The 17,061-nt window shown below is 40.4% G+C and overlaps 1 protein-coding gene across 2 annotated transcripts in view; it reads left to right on the top strand.

The window, feature by feature from the left end:
• EML6 (EMAP like 6) overlaps window positions 1–17,061 on the top strand; it is a 200,732-nt gene that overhangs the window by 74,273 nt on the left and 109,398 nt on the right. For both annotated transcript variants that reach the window (XM_036334544.1, XM_036334545.1), the window contains exons 3-6: window positions 162–260; window positions 3,312–3,380; window positions 7,606–7,791; window positions 9,299–9,434. In XM_036334544.1, the coding sequence (XP_036190437.1) occupies window positions 162–260; window positions 3,312–3,380; window positions 7,606–7,791; window positions 9,299–9,434 (490 nt within the window). The remainder of the gene's footprint in view (window positions 1–161; window positions 261–3,311; window positions 3,381–7,605; window positions 7,792–9,298; window positions 9,435–17,061) is intronic.

The following is a 17,061-nucleotide window of genomic DNA, read 5'->3' as shown; positions in this document are numbered from 1 at the left end:
AGTCAGTATATGCTTTGGACTTAAGATGGATCTTGAAAAATGATTTTTGTTTCATAAGGAGCTCAAAGCTTGGCCCAAAGTAGATAATCAGTGGCCATTTGTTGAAAGAAGGGCATGGGTAATGGGGAATCTTGCCATTAAATTGTTGTTTTTAATCTTAGCGTTTAGCTTCTGTGGGATTGGATGCCAAAAACACAGTCTGCATTTGGGATTGGAAGAAGGGGAAACTGCTGGCCTCAGCCACGGGCCACTCCGACCGGGTAAGACGACCTTGTTGGATCAAACCACATAGATTGTATGGGGGGTGGGGGGGGGGTGGTGATCGAGCCTCTCAGAGTTTGTAATACTTCTTTAAGTATTCCACATGTATATTACATATTCAACTTAAAAACACTGTTTTTAAAAATTAATTTAGGATTGATAGCTATGTTGGCATTTCTTTTGGCGATCAGATGCTTTATTGAAGTTGTTACTGCTTTTTATAGCTTCCTCATAAAATCAAAATGGAATTGAATTTTAAAATGATATGCAAAGTTTAGATAGATGTATTTATTTAGAAATGGAAAGAATTGTTAGAAATTAGTATTCACAAAATACATTTACAAGCATATACATTTGAATTTCAAATGAATGCAATGACAGCGTTGTGGTTCTTTGCTATATTTGAGAACCTTGACTGTAAATTGTGGCCTGCTTGTCACTCATATTGAAGTCAGTGTGATCAGAAATGATGCTACCTTGTAGTCATGGCTGGCAAGAAAGGACATGAAGCAGGCATATATGCATTAACCGATAAGAAATCTATTTCTCCAGTGACTTGCATAATTAAAATAATTTGGCTACTTTACTGTCTTGATTTTCTAATTAAAAAAAAAAAATGAATTTGCGTGATTGTCTTACATTGATTCCTAGTTGTTTTGTATTTCTGCCCAATATGTGCCTATGAAGAATGAGGCCTTATTAAATATTAAATTCATTGTCTCTTGCTTTGTGTGAACTCTAAAAGTTTTTTTTTATATGAATAGTATAGTCACATATGGAGAATTATGATAGTAAGGAGATCCAATAGTTGTTGCTACAATTATTTGGGCAAATCGTACTCGAGGATAAAGTTCTCAGGAAGCCCAGGAGTGACCATCAATGGAACTTGAGTGTTGGAAGAGGCCTGGCATCCCTCTGGTCCAATGGTTCTAGGCCAGGGGTGGGCAAACTTTTTGACTCTAGGGCCACAGTGGGTTCTTAAACTGGACCGGAGGGCCGGAACAAAAGCATGGATGGAGTGTTTGTGTGAACTAATATAAACTCAAAGTAAACATCATTACATAAAAGGGTACGGTCTTTTTTTTTTTTAGTTTTATTCATTTCAAACGGGCCGAATCCTGCCTGCGGGCCGTAGTTTGCCCATGGCTGTTCTAGGCCCTGACTACACATAAAAAATACTCTAAGGCAGTGGTCAGCAAACTGCAGCTCGCGAGCCACATGCGGCTCTTTGGCCCCTTGAGTGTGGCTCTTCCACAAAATACCAACTTCTGAACATGGGCCACGAAGTTTCAATCACACTGTACATGTGTGCCCGCATGTGGTATTTTGTGGAAGAGCCACACTCAAGGGGCCAAAGAGCCGCATGTGGCTCGCAAGCCGCAGTTTGCCGACCACTGCCTAAGGTGATGTTTCAGCATAGTGATGCTTGAAGGGCTCTACCCCAGGTGTTGGTACTAACTTATTGGTGGTTAATTGGTATTAGCTTAGTACTTAATGAACGGGTTGAAAATATTTGCAATGCTTACATTTTGGGTGTTACTGCTTTTGTTTATGCTGTGATCCCATTGTATCTCATAAAGTAAATTGAATTGGATTGGATCAATACATGAATTTCCTATTGCTTTGTTACCATATTGTACACTTTCCAGTTAGGTAAGCACAATGCTATTCCAGTGAGAACTCTGTAATTTTAGCCTAGAATGCTTTAATGAAATACTGTTCTTTTAAAACATTGTTCTCCCAGATGCCGTAATTTGTATCACATCTAGTTTTGTTCTTTATTACGGATGCTAATGTGAATGATTATTGGCTACTTATGGGCAAATGATTATCAAGATTATTTTAGTGGCCAAATACTTAATCCTAACTGGTAATTTGTATAATGAGTGCTCTTGCAGCCTGCAAAATGATCATATTTACCTTATCTTAATAGACTTCATAACAAAACTGAGATGGTGTCATCGATTTTATAGAACATGAGGTTAGAGATGCTAAGAGTTGCCTGAGCTTGCATAGCTGAAGAAGGTACTTGGACCTCATTGGTACGCGGACCCAGTGCTCTTTCTGTGGTCCACGGTTGCTCCCTTCTGCTTAATCGAAGGTGATCGTCGTCCTCCTTTCTCTGATGATTGGTCCATATTGCTCCTTCCGATGTAATGAGAAGTTAGCAGCCTAAGTGCTTACTCTGGCCCTGGCAATGGGTTCTTCTTTTTATTAGAGTTTCACAGAATGTGGTCCATGGACCACCTTCCTCAGAATCTTCTGGGTTCTGTTTTAATATGTCTGGGCCCAATTTCAGACCCACTAAATCAGATTCTCTCTGGTGCACTTTAAACAATTGCCAGGGGATATGTGCACTTTAAACAATTGCCACTGGTAATTTGACCTTAAAAGATAACAATCTTCTCTTTCCTGTCCCCCAAATAGAAGTAGAACTACCGCAAGCAGCTGAGTAGCTGTTCTCAAAGAATGATAAATAGTACTGGCAAATATGTCTTCAGTTCCTTGGAAAACTGAAAATATAATAGTATTTTGGGCCAGATTATAATGATGGTCTGAAGAACCATTTTCGGTGGGCTAAGTTAGTGGCAGGAATATTAACTTCTGTGATCACTAGAAACTATTGGCCTCATTGACTTGTAGTTGACCATTAAACATTTTCCTACTTAAAATGAAACATTTTGTAATTCTTTTTTTACTTTTTATTTAGTAAAACTATCTCAAAAGTGTTATATTAGCATGAAGCGCTAGAGAAAATCTGATAAAAAAATTATTCTATGTCATCATATCCAATTATGCTGCATGGACAGACTTAAAAATACGCCAGTTTGTTCTCAATGATGTGGTTAACTATTACCTCTCTATTTAGGCCTGAGGTGAGTAGACATGAGGTGATAAGACATGTGTCAACAATTTCTGGCTCATCCCGGTCTGTGCAGGTAACACTGTCCTAAGTGTCAGGGTAGAGTATTGGCAATCAGACTCATATCTGAAAGAAGCCAAAAACACATCAGTGATCAACATAGCAACTTTTAATGTTTTTTAAACAGATTTTTGATATTTCCTGGGATCCATATCAGCCAAACAGAGTGGTTAGCTGTGGAGTAAAACATATCAAGGTAAAGTAGTTCTCTTTTTCAAGTTTTTGGTATCTTGTATGAAAAGAAATTTTAGGTGTTTATGTATAATTTGGTGTTGAGAAACTGCTTGACTTTGCATTGCTTTCCTTAAATTTAAACCCTCCTTACCTGCTTCTCTGACCTTGAAGGAAGCTAACATCAGTGTCCTACCAATATCTTAGGGCTTCATAAACATTTTGTAACCCTTGTGCAAAGACCTGATTGTAACCTGAGAAGACGTTTGCTGTAATACAGGCACTCTTTGCTTCAGCAGCAGTTGGAGGATTCTTCCTTATGTTTTACACAGCCCTCCTGGAAGTATAGAAAACTCATTAAATTTGATAATTTGATAAAAAGTTGAATTTGTACCATGTGAGGGAATAAAAACTGACCCTATTTTCAATTTGTTAGAAGTTGAGTAATTAAAACAGAACATTCTGTAAGAGAGGCACACCTGAAATTCTGTAGGGATAAAGGAGAGATTTCAAGTGGTTGCAGTAGTCGGCAAACTGCTGCTCGCGAGCCACATGTGGCTCTTCCATAAAATACCGACTTCTGCACATGGGCCACGAAGTTTCAATTGCACTGTACGTGCATGTCCGCACGTGGTATTTTGTGGAAGAGCCACACTCAAGGGGCCAAAGAGCTGCATGTGGCTCGCGAGCTGCAGTTTGCCGACCACTGGGTTAGAGGAATGGTGGGTGTTTCGGCTGAGTCTTGGTGGGTAGGTGAGTTTGCTAGGGAGGGCTTGGAAGGCAGAAGAACCCAGTTGAGGGGTTGCAATTCAGCCCGGAGTTAATAGGAGGCATTGGTCACCCAGGGGATCATGGGACTGGGAGCAGAAAGGTCCTAGGCCCTTAACATGTTCAAAGATTATTAATGTTTTCATCACCAAAGAACCTACTTTTTAAAAATTTCTTTCCATGGGAACCAATATTTGGAAAGATTCTGGCCACAAAATACACTGTAGCTGTTAAATATTAATTACCTTAACACTTTTTATTCATCCAAGATATGGATCTGCCAACGTGAGTTTCTGATCAGTCTAAAATATGGCAAAGGTACGGAGTTCTTTGAGCTACACATAAAGAAATGCGTGAGCTCACGATGAGCCCGATTTCCGTGAGGCTGTGTCTGGAAGACGGGACCCTGACCCGGGAGCCATCCTCCAGCCTGCGTATTCTACAGTGAGGAAGCCCAGACCCAGCAGGTTATATTGAATATTGGTTTTATCGCCCTCTGCTTGACTCTGGGAAAGCTGTTTAATGTCCCTGAGGCTGAGTTTCTTCCTCTAGGAAACAAAGGGGTGGGGAGATCACTACCTCCTGAATTTATTGAGTTACATTAAATAGTGTATGGAACCAGCAGGGGCACAATAATGTTAACTTCTCCCATTTCCTAGGACCACAAAAATGGTGGCACAGGTGAGATTTAAACTCGGTCTCTGGCTCCCTGTGTAAAGCTCTTTCCACTTAGAAATTATTTCCTTAATGATCATATATGGCTTAATTACCTAGCCCCTCCCCCCACCCCCCAGATCATTAAAAAGAATAGATTAACTGCTTAATTGGTAGACTTCTCTAGCTTCTTCCTATTTTCTTTTCATACTTAATTTAACTTTTAATCAGTTAAATCTAGAAGCAGAGAAAGATAAAAACCCTGGAACTTCATTTGAAAATACCGTGAGCTGCTTATCCTGTAAAATTTGTTGTGTCTTAGCAGTTTTAGGCATTTTTTTTTCCTAAGCAAAAAAACAAGCATTTTTGCCTCAAATGGAAGAATCTGCAAATGCCCACTCAGCCGTTCTTTATTAATTTGTTTTAGAAAGAAATCCACATCAAATTTCAACAGGCTTCAACAAATTATTTTCACCATCTATATCTTCTCCATCCAATTCTAGGATTCCCCACCCTTTCCCCAAAAGCTGCCTAACAGCAAGTGAATGATTCCAGTCACAAGGTGAATGCAAAATCTTTGATTCACCCCAAGAAAATATTTTTATGTGAAACTTTTGTAGCCAGGGTGAAACCCTTTCTGGTTTTGCAAACAGGCTAGTTACAGGGACTGAAACGAACGCCTGAAAAACCGTGCCAGTTGAGCCTTGCGTGCTTGGTTGGTTCTACAGCACATGAGCTCACCAGCTTTGTGGACACTGGTGAGCCTTCTCCAGTCTCTCGTCAGAGACAGAAGGGACCTTGGAGCTTACCTGGGCCAGGTGAACTCCAAGGGAGCTGCCTGTTCCAACAAAATTTGCATTTCAGTCTGTGACTGGAGATTGGAGAAGGTGGACAATGACTCTTTATTTGATGTGGGCTTAATGATGGTTGCTACCCTAATCTGTCACTGTTTTCCAAACAGGAAGTGCTTCTCAAGAAGAGATCCTGGGTCAAAGATTTGCCATTTTCCAGAGAAAATCTCATACCTATCCTGGCATTACATTTATAGGTGCCTTTTTAGAGAGTCCTTTGATTACTTGCAATGTTTTACATGATACCATCTGATCGGGTGAATTTATCAGAAACCCTTTGTATCTGAGGATAATGGTCTCTCTTTATTTTTGTGGTTGTCCATCTAGAAATAGTCCAGTAACTCAGGTCAGAGGTACACACCCCATGTTAAAGCAATAATAATTACAAAATAATTACTCTCCTTTTAATCTTCACACCTGGGAGACATGGTGAGAAAGAAATGTATCTTAAGGGTTACCACGAACAGCAAGTTCTTTGGCATGTAGTATGTAGTTACATCTCATAGTTTGTTTAGGTTCAAAGTTAATACTGAAATAGTAAATGTATCACCAAAGCTTATACCTATCTTTTTATTCTTTCCATGTATACTTTCATGCCTTTTCATAAAAACAATATCCAAAGAAATGAATCACTAGAATTGACACTTCCCTCTTTAATGAGAAGATCCCTGTATTGTCTCAAAGGGTTGCACATCTGTCTCTCCTCCTCCCTGAGGGCCACCTCAGATACCCGACTACTCTGAGAGGACCACCATTGCTTCCTCTCTTACAGGCACAAAAATTAGGGCTGTCACAGACTTTTCCTCACACATGTCCTGTCACCTAGATTTTCCTAACCTGCTCTTGTGGGCCCTAGTGCAGTTTCTTCCTCACCAGCGATCCAAATCCTACTCTGGATCATCCCAGTTAATTCAACGTGCTTCTCTCTCCTTTAATTCTCTTGCCACCTGTATACAGTCTGAATATGCTGCCTTGAAATTATCGCTTGTTTTACATGTATCTTCATTAGACTGAAAGTTCTCAAGGCAAAGATCAGGATTTCAATATTGTGTCCTGTAGAACCCCCCCACCCCCTTGAGCCCTGACCTTCGGCAAACCACTTAATATTCTGTTCCTCACTTCCAAATGAAGATAGTAGTATCTGTCTTAGCCTCTTTTCAAGGGTACTAAGAAGATTAAATGCTAGACCTTTGTAAAGAGCCATTATAGACTATGAGGGACTATATATAGGGCACTAGAGTTATACCATTTCATGTATTTTTTTCAAAACTATGTTAAAGCAAAATATTTAATATCTACATAACCACAGAGTCTCCCTGCTACCTTCTATAAAGTAGCTCAAGCTTCATGCTTATGGTTTTCCACATGATAAATTATACCACTAAACTGAAAAGCTAGGCATTTATTTGGCTCTACGGAAATATAGCTTATATTTAACAACATATTTCTAAGTAACATTTTTACAGTGACGATTTATAACATTTTTAGTTAGAAAGAAATTGTTTCCAAATATATTTATATACACCAAAAAATGCCTAGAAGATATATCAGTGTGTTAGCAGGAGGTTGTGGGTAATTTCAATTTTCTTCTCTATCTTTTCTGTTTTTCTAAATTTCCTGACAATGAATCTATCCTAGTTCTATAATTTGACAAGAAATCAAACAAAAACATAATGATTTCATCATCCACTTTATCCCAACTCTTGGGACATTGACATTTTATATTACTAATCAATAATTAGTAATGTTTTGGAATTTTGGAGCTTTGAACATTTTCAAATATAAGTTTTCTTTATGCTGGTAGCTGGCTAAAGCATTTTGCAGTCTGCTGTCACAGCAAAATAAGTTAAATTGTGTGTACCTAGTTCACCTACAGCAAATTATGTAACATGTATCCAAACGTAAGCAAACAAACACTAATAATGAGATGCCTCAGAACACTCTATTTTTGGATCTTTTTATTTTATCACTTTCTAGTTTTGGACACTATGTGGAAATGCCCTGACTGCAAAAAGAGGGATATTTGGCAAAACAGGGGACCTTCAGACCATCCTTTGCCTTGCGTGTGCCAAAGAAGACATCACCTACTCTGGTGCTTTAAATGGGGACATCTATGTCTGGAAAGGGCTCAATTTAGTCCGCACCGTCCAAGGCGCACATAGTGTAAGTGTTCCCATGTGGAAATTTGGTATTCCTCCCACCCCCGCCCCCCTTGCTCAACTCTGCTGAACACTCCCTAAACATGCCTGAAAGATTTCCCCAATGTTTTGTTCACCTAAAAGAAATATTTCAAAAGCATCATAATTTAATTGGCCTTCACCTCAATTATCGATTGACTGGTTAGGGTTGTTATTCATCCGCAGTAGCTCCACAGAAGACTAGAACAATTTCATCATCAGTTTCATCGTATCGACCAGCACTTGTCAAACTTTACTGTGCCTACAAATGGCCCCGGGAGATCTTGTTGAGATGCAGACTCTGACTCAGTGGGTCTGGGATGATGTCACTGTGGCCCATACGTTGATTAGCAAGGATGGAGACAACTATTTTTACATTGATTAATAAAGTAGATTTCCCTCACTTCTAGGTCCACATCACAAAATGCAAACAGAAACCACTGACAAACTCTCTTTTGATGGTCTGCTGTGTAAGAACAGGGCAAACTTTACTTCTGACCACTCTGCTCAGTTTTGACATATATTAAAATGGTTACATTGCTGTGTCTACAGATGATAAAATAAAGATGATGTGAATGGTAAAGCCTATTTGTAGTAAGTGTAGATGTGGCAAAATGTTACTGGAAATTTGAGTCATTTGCTTATTGCCTCCAAATTTATCCCCTATTATTATAATTTTATAATAGGAAGAAAAGTTTAAGCAACTCTTAGCAAAAGAGCTATGAAATTTTAGATCTTTCATTGTCTTGTATGTTCTAGACCAATTTTTCTTGGCTTTGATTATTATGTTTTAGACTGCTTTTAAAACAATTAAGAGATCAGTATTTGTCCTCATTCATAGCTACCTTAGTAATCTAATTTCTCTTTACTCTAGATCTTAGGTCAACATTATTCGCTTGCAGCACTTTAAGCAGACCAAATAAAATATTTTCCTCTAGACAAGCATCTTTAAATTATGAAACTATTTCAGGTGTGAAAAGGCATCTTCAATGATGCTTAAGCCAACACCACAGTAATTTATGTTCGTTGAGACAAGCTTGTACCTGTAGAAGTGTTTATGGTCTCAGCCGGATATATTTTACTTAATTATTTGGATAGTGATTTATATTAAATATCTCCATTGTTGCCTTACTTTTCTTTGTAGTGACCCATTGTCACATCTTTTCTCTATAACAATCACTTGTCATGTAAAGGAATTTATGATTTCCATATCCGATTTAACCAAGGAATTCTGAATAATTTTCTTACAACCTGCAATCAGTTTAGTAGTGGCAAAGGAGCTCTTGAACTAGTTTGCTCTGGTGGTTATTATGATTAATTTTTAATCTAGCTAAAAAATAAAGGATATTATAAATGGCTGCTTGTTGTATTGTCTGGATTTCAATAGAGAACAAGAAACTTGTTTTTATTTTTGTCTTGATTTTTAATCAAGACCCAACTGCAGTGACATTCAGAATGATGGCAGCATTGAGTGTTATCTGCCTTATTTCCAGGCTGGAATCTTTAGCATGTATGCTTGCGATGAAGGCTTCGCCACTGGTGGACGTGACGGGTGTATACGGTTATGGGATACTGATTTCAAACCTATAACCAAAATTGATCTCAGGGAGACAGAACAAGGATATAAAGGTAATATATGTATTTGTGCTTACCCTAACTCTATGAGTGTTAAATCCAAGGTGAAGTTCTGTATTGGTTTTCCTGTACCCATCTTATTCCACAAAGGGATCTAGGTCAAATCTCACACCTAACTTAATAACAGTGCATGCCGAATCTGGTCATTGTTAACACAAATTTATGATCTGGGTAAAATAATGAAGTGTAAATGACTTATAGTGGTGGCAAGGGAAGCCAAAAATAATTCTTAAAGCAAGTCAACTAAAATAAATTACATCTATGGTGATAAAATACGTTGAATTAATGGCTGTAAATGATTATGTCTAAAAGAATACAGTAATTATTCACACAGTATAAGGTGTATTATTCATTTATTTATCCATTCAATATACACTTAGTAAGTATCTACCAAGTGTCAGATACATGCCTACAAACTGAATGGGCTCTTCTAAAAAGCGTGCTTCAGGCATTTTATTGGAGTCTTGTGTATTTGTTTTAATTTCCCAACATACTTGTTGAATTGTTGCTGTGTAGAATGACTATAAACTCTATATCTGGAGATACTTTGCATTAGGCCAATCAGCATTCCCTTAGTGTTGAGCAAGAGTTAGGAGGCTGAAGTCTCCAAGATCCAGGATGCCCCTTCTTAGACTTCTCAGCATCTCTGCTTCCCACCCGCTGATCTGAACCACCATCTTTCGCATAGATCCCCGCAGTTGCTTTATAACTTGTGTTCCTGCTTCAGCCATCATTCTCAGAATAGCAGCCAGAGGGATTGTTTGACATTTACGAGCCAGATCACATTATTCCTTTCCTCAAACCCCTGTGATGGTTTCCATTTTCCTCAGAAAAAGAGCCAACGTTTTTAGGATGGCCTAGCAGCCCCTTCGTCTTTGTGTCAACCTGCTGTGTTCAAGCTTGACCCTCAAGAACCAGCAATAGGGATGTGAGCAGATCTCTAACTCTCTCTGTGCCTGAGAAACCCTGGTATAGAACATTCAAAAGAGCAATTCTCCAATCTGAGAACAGCCTTGTTTCCAACAGAGACAAAGCAAGCACATCCGATTCTTCTTCCGGTCCGTTGAGTGGCTTCATGCCTCACCTCTGCTCCCATTGCCTCCATCACCTGTCTCCCTGTCTGTCCACCGTTGTCCTTTGGGCCAAGCCTCCTGCCTCACTGTTGTGCTGAGAAAGTGGAGGCGCATCCATCAGAGGAGCATGCATAGATGCTGGAGATGGCGAGGAGTGCCTGGAGGGGCTGCGTCTGGTGGTGTTTGTTCATGCTCTGTGGTGTGGAATGGGGTGTGAGAACATTCGAAGAGGCTGACCATCTGGTTTGTTCTGGTAGTAATTCCCCTTCCCAGGCGGGCCTCAAATAAAAACCTGTCTGGGTGGTCCTTCCCCGAGGTGGGACATAGCAGGTCTAGTGGTGTGTCTCTATCTTCTGAGGTCCCCTTAGGCTGTGTGGAGTTCCTGTGACTATAGAATTTGAACCCTATAGACGCGGAAATAGACCAGATTTTGTAGAGAGCAGCTTTCTACAGGTTCTGCTAGAAATTCTCAGGCAGAGACCCTTGCAAACAGTAGCAGCAGGCCATGGGCACTTGGTGCTGTAGACGATCTGCAGTCCTGTTTAGGACCAGCTCCTGCCCAGCCCTTGGAGAGCCCTGCGACTCTCCTGCAGCAGCTCCAGTACTGGATGGCGACCATTGTGCTAAGCACTCTGCGTACAGGATGCAATGTAATCCTTCAGGCAGGGCTGGCTCCCCGGGCAGGAGATCTGGTTTTGTGCTGTTGCCGCCTTGAAATTCTTAATCATATTTTTTTAAACAAGGGGTCTGACATTTTCATTTTATATTGGGCCCCACAAATCATAAGGCCAGTCCTGTTCCCCAGTCATCGGTGCTCAAGAATCTCGGGAAGCCTTGTTTCCTTCAGGTTCCCAGACTCTGCCTTTAGCATTACTCTTCAGCACCAGAACCACGGGCAGGCTCAGGAGCCCCTGGTCTACCTCCTTAGTGGCTTCAGCTACCCCTTTAATGAGGGGAGGCAGGGGGGAGGGGCTTCAGAGGTCCCTGCTGTTTTTTCCTCACCCTCTCCCACCTTCCCTCTTTGACTGAGTGAAATCTCTCTTCCTCTCACTCATTTATTACTTTTTACCTCTTTGCTGAGTACTACATCTTCAATAAGGTCAGGTTTACAGAAAAAAGAAAGTCATCACCTTGTCCTGTTCAATCTTTGGTACCATGCCCTGGGTGTACATCCACAGAGAAAGGAAATAACTTTGTGGGGAAGAGAGTTCATTCCAGGCTTCCACCGCTTGAATTCTCCTTTTATCTATATCACTTGCTCACTCTGGGACGTTGGGCAAATAATTGAAAACATTCTCTGCTGTAATTTCCTCATTTATGTGTGTTTGGCACCATTGAGTCAACTCTGGTTCTTGGTGACCCTATGAATGAGTGATGTCCACAAAGTCCTGTCCTCAACAGCCCTGCTCAGCTCCTGTAGACTCATGCCTGTGGCTTCCTTTATGGAGTCAATCCATCTCATATTTTGTCTGTTGCCTGCTATTTTTCCCCAGAATTACTGTCTTTGCCAAAGAACTCCATCTTCTCATAATGCGCCCAAAGTAGGACAGCTTCAGCTTTGTCATTTCTGCCTCCAGCAATATTTCAGGTTTAATTTGCTCTAGGATCCACTTGTAAATCTTTCTAGTGATCCAGGGTGTCCGTAGAGCTGTCCTCCAACACCGTATTTCAAATGAATCAATTTTTTCCCCCTTATCAGCCGTCTTCACTGTCCAATCTTTGCATCTGTACATAGTAATTGGGAATATGAATGAGGGTATGAATGGTCTTAGCCTTGGTCATCTAATGACACATCTTTGCTCTTGGGGGATCTTTCCTAATTCTTTGATCGCTGCCCTTCTGAGTCTCAGCCTTCTCTTGATTTCCTGGCTGCAGTCTTGATTTGATGACTGAATCAAGGAAAGCAAAATCTTTAACCATTTCAGTGAATTCATTGTCTATGTTAAAGTTGTATATCTCTTCTGTAGTCATGATTTTTATCATCTTGATGTTCAAATGCAGTCCTGCTTTGGCACTTTTTTCTTTGAATTTCATCAGAAGTTGTTTCAAACCGTTGCTACTTTCTTTCAGTAAGATGGTGTCATCTGCATATCTTAAGCTAATGGTAATTCAGGAATTGTCACTCCTCGTTTCTGAATCTAGTCCAGTTTTTTTAATGTTTAATCTGTACACAGAGCATATCATCAGGGAGATAAAATACACCCTTGTCTATCACTTTTGCCTAGACGAAACCATTCTGTCTCCCCATATTCTGTCTTGATAGTAGCTTCCTGTCCACAGTACAGGAAAATCAAATGCTGAGGCATCCGTAGCAACCCATAGCTTTTCATGATCTACAGAGTCTGAGGCTCCATAGTCTAATAGTCTATAACACATAATAACCTTCTTCTGAAATTCTTTAGAAAACTCTAGTATCCAACAAATGTTCACAATTAGGTCTCAAGTGCCTCTTCCTTTTCTGAATCCAGCTCCAACATGTCTCATTTCTGCATCCATATGAGGTGTTGCCTTTGTTGCACCACCTTGAGCATCACTTTGCTTGCGTGGGAAATCAGAGCAGTGGCCCTCTATGGCACTCTTTGGCATCTCTGTCTTGAAGATTGAGATGTATATTGAATATTTCCACTCTGTAGGCCATTGTTTTGTTTTCCATAGTTGTTGACATATTCTTATTAGCTTTTGACAGATTCAGTCTGCGTGGCTTGAAATAATTCTAACCATTTCCCATTTATCCCTGCAATAATCATTTATTGCTCCCCAGTATATTCAGAGTAGATTTCACTTTGCATTCTAAAATTACAGGTTCTTCTTCATAGGAATCTTCTGCAAGGTATCTGTCATCCTCTTGCCTCTTCTGTATAGATTTTCAGCAAACTGTTTCCACTGTGGGACTTTGGGAAAATTATGTAAGTTTCTATGCTGTAATTTCCTCCTTTATTCAACAGGTGTTTACTGGCCCTATTTAGGGCCCTGAACTGTTCCTGGGGCCTGCTCCTGAGTTGTTATTAGCATTCCTGGGCTTGTGCATAGAGCTCTAGGTGCAGGGCTGAGTAATGTCAGATGTTCGTCCCCAGTCATAGGGCTTGTTTGACTACATCAACTTCTGAAAGTTGCATTTTCTTTTGCCACCTTTGGGCTTTCTAATGCACCAGGGTGGAGTTTTCCAACATGTGGCTGAAGAATCACTACATCAGAATCACCTGGGGATGAAGCCTGGAAACCAGCATTTTCAACAATCTGGCATTTTCAACAAGTCTGGGGAACAGCTTGGCAGTGGTTCTCAACATGTGGCTCTCAGCCCCGGGGAACTGCGGTTCCTCCAGACCCACCAGAGGAACGCTGAGTGGGGGCCAGGCATCTGTATTTTAAAAACACTTTCCATGTAGAATCCGCAGCCCAGGAAGGGGTAGAGCAGCTGTTCTGGGTCTTTTACCAGATGCCAGGCCCAGGAGCACCAGATTTAAGATCACTAATAAGCACCAACTCCCTCCCTGCTGCCAGTCTTGCCTTCTTGGGCCAGATAATTGCAGGGAAAAGCCATTTTATTCCCAGAATAGTTTGTTCTCTCTTTTGCGTGTTGGACCATAGCCTTTCCTTCTGAGAGTCTGCAGTGCTGGCGTATCAGCATGATAATCAACAAGTAAGTTATACCACAAGGGGACACATACAGCAATTTCTTCATAGCTCCTGGTGCAGACCATTCCCAGGGCCAGAATCTGGCCATGTGTGCAGCAGGTGGTTCTCCACTGAAATGTAAAACTAATCAAAAGACCCCAACAAAGCACCAAAACTTTCTGCTTAAAATAACAATAACTTACAGTTATTGGTTAATTTTCTAAGTGCCGATACTGGGTGAAGTTTTTGAATATTGTGTTGGATGTTTATAACAATGCTATGAAGTGTGAGGCCTAATGTTCTCTCCACTTTACAGATGAGGAAACTGAAGATTTGAAAGATTAAATAAGATTTGAATGATTAAAATTTCCATGTCACACAGCTGGGAGGGAATGGGGCTGGGATATAAATCCAGTCTGTGTCCTTAACCATTCAATGAATTAACGGAAAATAAACAGTGTCCTTTAAGCCTGTGTTAATATTCATGATATTCCTGGACTCTAGATCTCCCCCTCCCTGGGTTTCAGGGCTTTCACAGAGAGGATTAGAAGGATGCTATTTCCCACTCTCTGATCTGAATGTAAAACTGGGCAGACAGAGGGCTGATGAGAATTTGGTCTTGGAGGATTTTTTATTTAAGTGGGTGGTTACTCTCTACTGCCGTCTACTGGCAGTCTGGACCCAGCACAGGCCAGAGCCCCACATTCTCACAAATGAGCTACAGAGAAAGCAACGCTGCAGATCAGGCAATGGTGTCTAAGATGTGGACACCTTACAAATACAGCACAATGCCTTCATTTCATACTGGCAAAGGTCTTTAAACATGCACCCTTCCAGGACAAAAGAGCCTTTCTGTGGTTTCAAATAACTGGAATGGTTCTTCCTGGGTCTCTTTTCACTATTGGGGATTTATAACCATATTCCAAACACTGCCCTGTGTTTTTCCGACTCCCAGAGCAGAAAATAATGAAGCAAAGACAGCTTAATAATTTCCCAATGCAGTGGCCAGCCTGGCTAGGAGACTATATTACTGTTCTCTGCATTGGTGTTGGAGACGTTAAAACCAAGCCAGATGGGTAGACAGAGAAGGGAAATGCTCTCAGAATCTTGCCAGGGACCTGCCCCTCCCCAGGGTCTCTCCAGAATGTGCCCAGAAGAGACCGAGCTGTTCTCTTTGTCACTCTTGCTTGCATGCAGAACAACAGTTAGGTTCAGAAATGGTGAAAACAGAACGTGATTAGGAAACTTGAATACAGTTCTCCACCTCCTGAGGTGTCTACAGGAAGCAATTTCTCCTGAAATGCTTATTTAGAAAGTGAGAATGGCGGTGTCCTGTCTATTGTCATAGGTGGACCCCTGGGGCCGACTTGTCTGATGTGACAAAATGCAATGTATCTGTTCCAGGAACTGAGTGTTTGTGAAGAGCCTGAGCTGGTTTCTGAGAGAAAATGTTCACAGCTCATTAAGTTTATGTTGTAAACAATGAAAATGGAACAACTCTCGCTATCTCCCCTTCCCTCCCTCTCTGTATTTATATCAATTTGACTTCATTGCCTTTGCCTTCTGTGAAGCTTCGCCTTACCTTGGTTGGTTCAGGGGAACCCTTTTTTTTTTTCAAATGAAACCTGCTGTAAAACAGATTAGGAGGCTCCGAGGGGAAAATGGGTGGGATTCTCAGACTCTGGGCCCCGAATTCTCCCATCCTGGCTCTGCTGGCTCCTTTGGGGAACCCAAGAGCTCCCTGGACACAGTCTGGAGACGCTGTGTAACTCAACTGGCTCAGTAGTCTTGGCTGATTGGAAGGTTCTTCTTTGTTCCTAAACCTCTTTTTTAAAAAAGGAAGACAAAGCAGATATTTTAGAAGTGTTAGCATTTGTTCATTCCAGGTGGTAGGTTGTTTGTTATATTCTTGTACCTTCTGAATTAGTTCCCCAACACGAGATGATAAAAAATAGTGAGGGTGATGGAGAGATTAAATGTTTGTACACTGGACCAAAGACAATGCCAGCTCTTTGGGAGAAATTTTAGTTTTCAAGTCATTTAGCCCAAGCGACTGGACACACTGTGGGAGGCCATGGGGAGAAGCGATGTGCTCATGTTTACTGTGGATAAATGCTTTTTCTGCATCTATTGAGATTACCATGATTTTTATCCTGCATTTGGCTAATGTGATGTATTACAATGGTTAATTTCCAAATGTTCAACCATCCATGTATCCCTGGAATGCTGTAAGATCCTTTCAGTGTTTTGTTGAATTTGGTTTCCTAATATTTAGTTGAGGATTTTTGCATTTATGTTCATTCAGTAAGAGTATTGACCTGTTATTTTCTTTTCTTGTAGTGTCTTTGTCTGGTTTTGTTATCAGGGGAATGCTGGCCTCCTAAAATGAGTTTAGAAGTGTTCCCTCCTCTGGTATTTTTTTGGAAGAGGTTCAGAAGGATTGATTTATTGATTAATTAATTAACTCTTCTTTAAATGTTTGGTAGAATTGACTGAAGTCATCTGGTATTGGACTTTTCTTTGTTGGGAGGTTTTTTTTTGTTTGTTTGTTTGTTTTTTATTATGATTCAATTCCCTCCCTTGTTATTGGTCTGTTCTTATTTTCTATTTCTTCATGATTAAGTTTTGGAAGTCTTATATGTTTCTAGGACTGTATGCATTTCTTCTAGATTGTTCAATTTGTGGGCATATAATTATTCATAGCAGTCTTTAGCATCTTTTGGACTTTTGTGGACTCAGTTGTAATATCTTTTTCATTTGTAATGTTGAGTCCTCTCTTTTTTCTGTGTAAGTCTAGCTAAAGATCTGACCCTGAATTAGCCCTTGTCAAGATATTCCTACTTCCTCCTCACAGTAGGAATAATGTCTGCCTATGTGCTAGCTCCTTCCCTTTTAAAACTCATAACAATGAATTCAGAACAAGGAATAAAGAG

The sequence above is a fragment of the Myotis myotis genome, unplaced genomic scaffold, assembly GCF_014108235.1.
Source record: "Myotis myotis isolate mMyoMyo1 unplaced genomic scaffold, mMyoMyo1.p scaffold_m19_p_14, whole genome shotgun sequence".
In the NCBI taxonomy this organism is placed as follows: Eukaryota; Metazoa; Chordata; class Mammalia; order Chiroptera; family Vespertilionidae; genus Myotis; species Myotis myotis.
The sequence above is the reverse complement of the archived record's forward strand: the minus strand, read 5'-3'. Positions and strand labels throughout refer to the sequence as shown.